The sequence below is a fragment of the Antrostomus carolinensis genome, unplaced genomic scaffold, assembly GCF_000700745.2.
Source record: "Antrostomus carolinensis isolate BGI_N321 unplaced genomic scaffold, ASM70074v2 scaffold660, whole genome shotgun sequence".
NCBI lineage: Eukaryota > Metazoa > Chordata > Aves > Caprimulgiformes > Caprimulgidae > Antrostomus > Antrostomus carolinensis.
Genome location: NW_010290302.1, coordinates 161,380 through 165,955, shown reverse-complemented (window position 1 = coordinate 165,955; position 4,576 = coordinate 161,380). Strand labels below are relative to the sequence as shown.

Here is a 4,576-nt window from a genome sequence, read left to right as displayed (position 1 = left end):
TCCTCGCAGAGGAGCCCCTGGGGCTTTCTGCAGTCCCTAGTGAGCATCAAGCAAGAGAAGCCCAGCGAGCAGGAGGAGGAGGAGCATCAGCAGCCGCAGCACCATCACCACTACGGAGGGTGGGGGAGGAGAGGCCCCCCGGCCTGGGGAGCAGCAGCGGGGAAGGAACCGGCCAGAGTGTGATTCAGGACCTCAGCCTTCTTCACCACCTGCACCAGCATCCTCACCGAGACCTGTTACTGAGTGGCAGAGGCGAAGGCGCCCCTGGGAGTTCAGGTGAGCCAAAGCACGATGCCCAGGTCAAGAAGGCAAAGAGGCCAAAGCCAGAAACTCAGGGAATCAAAGCCAAGCGGAAGCCAAGCGCTTCATCCAAACCCCCCCTGGTGGGAGATGCCGAAGGTGCCGTCGCGTCCCCCAGTCAGAAACCTCACGTCTGCGAACACTGCAGCGCTGCCTTCAGGAGCTCCTATCACTTGCGCAGACATGTGCTCATTCACACGGGGGAGAGGCCTTTCCAGTGCAGCCAGTGCAGCATGGGCTTCATCCAGAAGTACTTACTCCAGAGACACGAGAAGATCCACAGTAGGGAGAAGCCTTTTGGCTGCGACCAGTGTAGTATGAAGTTCATCCAGAAGTACCACATGGAGAGACACAAGAGGACACATAGCGGAGAAAAGCCATACAAGTGTGACACTTGTCAGCAGTATTTTTCAAGGACTGATAGACTGTTGAAGCACAGAAGAACATGTGGTGAAGCCATAGGTAAAGCAGGTGCTGGAATGGAGCCCGGATCATCAAATAACATGGGTAGCTTGGCTGCATTGTCTCAGGGAAATACAAGTTCCTCAAGGAGAAAAAGTAAATCAAAAAGTATATCCACTGAAAACAAAGGAAATAAGTGTAGCAGCAAAGTAACTGAATCTCAAGTTACAAGTAATGTGGCCATGCCAAATTATGCAGTTGATATTCCTATTGTGTCTTCCAGTGGTGGTCTAGTTGGCACAGGTGCAGATGAACTTCAGAAAAAGGTGCCAAAATTGGTCTTGAAAAAAGGAAGCAGAAAACAGGCAGACAAAAACTACCTTAATTTTGTATCACCACTGCCAGATATTTTGGGGCAAAAACCACTGTCTGGGAAACAGAGTGGCTCTCTCGGCCTAGTAGCCAATAGCGGTGTAGAGACTATTGGCCTTCTCCAAAGTACAGGTGGTAAACCAGGTCAAATAAGTAGCAATTATGATGATGCCATGCAGTTTTCAAAGAAAAGAAGATACCTACAAACTGCAAGCAGTAACAGTGCCTTTTCAGTTAATGTCGGACACCTGACTTCCCAGCAGTCCGTCATCCAGTCTGCAGGTGTTAGTGTTATGGATAATGAAGCTCCATTATCGCTTATTGATTCAGCATCTTTAAACAGTGAAATAAAGTCTTGCCATGACAAGTCTGGTATTCCTGATGAAGTCTTACAGAGCCTTTTGGACCAGTACTCTCACAAATCAGAAGGCCAGAAAGAAGATCCTTTCAGTATAACTGAACAGCGTGTGGACTTGCACACTTCAGGAGAACATTCAGAGATGGTTCAGGAGGAAAACTTGAGCCCTAACTCTCAAACAGTTTCAAATGATAAGGCAAGCATGTTGCAAGAATACTCCAAATACCTCCAACAAGCCTTTGAAAGAACAACCAATAGCACTGGTTTTGCTTTTGGACCCAGTTTCCAATTTGTTAGCTTGTCTTCAACTCTCCATAACCACAGTCTGTTTCAAGACAAACAGATATACACTACATCTCCACTTGAGTGTGGCTTCAGCCAATCTGTTACCTCAGTATTGCCAACTGCGTTGCCAAAACCTCCGTTTGGGATGTTGCTTGGATCTCAGCCAGGCTTTTATTTGTCTGCTTTGGAGGCTACGCATCAACAGTTGACTCCTTCTCAAGAGCTAGATGATCTCATTGATCCGCAGAAAAACTTAGAGACGTCATCTAACTACCAGTCGACATCTCAGAAACTGACTGGCCAGAAGGAACAGAAAAACTTAGAATCCTCAACGAGCTTTCAGATCCCGTCTCAGGAGTTAACTAGCCAGATAGATCCTCAGAAGGACATAGAGCCTAGAGCAACCTACCAGATTGAGAACTTTGCACAAGCGTTTGGTTCTCAGTTTAAGTCGGGCAGCAGGGTGCCAATGACTTTTATCACTAACTCTAATGGAGAAGTGGACCATAGAGTAAGGACTTCAGTGTCAGATTTCTCAGGGTATACAAATATGATGTCTGATGTAAGTGAGCCATGTAGTACACGAGTAAAAACCCCAACGAGCCAGAGTTACAGGTAAGGTCCCAACTGTGACCAGGCTGTGGGGTCTTCTTAATGTAATTTTGTTTTACTTTGACAACACTGCCATTGGAATGTTTCTACACGGTCCTATTAAGAATAATGTAACATGCCCTTTCAATGCAACTTTTCATATTTAGTTTATTTTGTTAGTATGATTTTTTTTTTTTTTAGATCTGTTTATTATGGTTTTTAATCAAAAATCAATAGATTAAAATAGTGGGTTTTTTTCAAGTGACAATGTTTAGCAATCAAATTTACAGTATATAGATTGTCAGGGAATAGCCCAAAAGTTCAAAATGCAAAAAATTAACTTTGTTCCTAGGACTAAGGTTTATTCTAATTGCTTTACTCTCAGGAAAGTGTAACGAAGCATGGGAATTCTATGCACCACTAGTGTATTGGAACTTCCAATTTACAGATATTGACAAATATATCTCAGCTTTTTGAGGAAGGGATCTATTACATTTCAAATTGCTGACTCTTATGTCTGGGCTGATCTGAAAGAATTTTGCTACCTAAATCTCATTGCTTTTGAAGTACTCCTGTTCTTCCAGGTGATGCTCATTCCAGGCAGGTGGAGCAAATATTCTTGGGTCTGTACTAAGAGCCCAGAATGGTAGCTTTAATATAAACAATAATGTCCCCAGAACTCCTGTGTAAGACTGTAATTCCATAAAGAGATTCTGTTGACACAAACCATGAGAACAAAACGTGTGCGTCTGGTTCATGTCATTAGAGCCCCAACTTGAAACTACAGTCGTAATCCAGATAGGCTTTTGGGATACCTTATTTATTATACATGGTTCAAAAAAGTTGGTCTCTTGCTCGTCCCCTTTTCCACATTCTTTTAGTGTATAAGGATCTCTCTCTCTTTAATTGTGCTCCCAATTCCTCTGGACTTGATCTTGATTCCGCTCCCCACCTTAATTTACTCCTTTTCTTCCCTACTCACTCTCTCACCCCAACTTAATAGCTAGCGTTTAAAAAGATTTACATTCCAGAAAGTACATACCTTACTGTGTGCTTTCTGATGTCTTATGACATCAGATTATTAACAGTTAAGACCCGCATGTTTCAGACTTATGTCTAGGTTTCCATGTACAATAAGAAATAATATACTTCTAACTGTACATACTGAGGCCACTGTCCTGCATCAGGATCAGCTCACACCGACCCTGGTGCCCAGCAGTGTACCAGTGGTGTCACTGGAGCTCCTGATGGGTGTAGGGGTTTGCAGCAGTTCATCACTGCAGGCTTTTAGGGCCTAAGGCTGCAATTCCATCCAAGGCTTCTGGTGATGATGTCAACTAGAAAAGTAGAACTTGAGTGGCTTGGTGATATCAACAGAACTTTTATTTGGAATTATTGCCTTACTTTATGTATATTTTGTGGTACATTATTTATTATATGTGAATCCTGATTAATGCCTGTGGAGCCACGGAAACCTGCTAGAAATACTGGTGGCCATTCAAAGCTGCTGAAAGGCAGTGGCACTGCTCTAAACCACTTTTTGCAAATGTATTTTTTGATTAGTTTTTTTTAATGTAATTTTGGTGATGTTTATGCTGATGGTTTTTTATGTACTCTTGGTGATGTTTCAGTCTTACGTACTTTTCTGGTGTCAGGAAGGTACCAGTGGTTGTTTGCAGTCTTATTGTGTAATCAGCCTATTGCAGGCTTCCATGTATAATAAAGTTATTAACATTGTGCAAGTGTAAAACACTTCTGTTATGAAAGTGGTGTGTTATTAAATGAATTGTTACAAAAATCCTGGGTAATTTCTCCCGTTGTCCCTCACCACTAAAAATTGAAACCTGAGCCCACTTGTAATCTCTTTTACTAGGTGAACTATCTTTTTTTTTTCCTTACTAATCTAGAGTTTGTTCTCATAGAATCCATGTAACTCCATTAACTTTTTCTTTTTACTTAATTATGTATTTCATCCTACTACAGTTCAAATAAGCAAATTGAAACTACTCTCTAAACACAGAACCCAGCTTCTTATCAGGGATGGAATAGTCCATAACCATTTTGTTGGCTTTTTAAGTACATTTTGTTTTACAGAGGTTATAATTTACATTCTTTATATTGTGTGTAGTAGAAGTTGCATATGTATTGTTCTGGCTGTTTGCTTTAACTTAATACTAATAAAACCCATTATTCGCAAAATCATAAAGATATCACTTCTATTATCCAGTCACACTTTTGAGAACCTATTGAGGAAACATTATGAGATTA

General features: G+C 41.8%; 1 protein-coding gene across 1 annotated transcript; it reads left to right on the top strand.

Moving 5' to 3' along the window:
* Positions 1-6: 6 nt before the first annotated feature.
* Positions 7-3,168, top strand: LOC104528487 (zinc finger protein 281; the record flags this gene model as incomplete). Its single annotated transcript, XM_010172514.2, is given in 2 exon segments — positions 7-118; positions 121-3,168. Coding segments are annotated over 2 exon segments (2,328 nt in total), but the record flags the coding sequence as incomplete, so codon positions are not given.
* Positions 3,169-4,576: the final 1,408 nt, after the last annotated feature.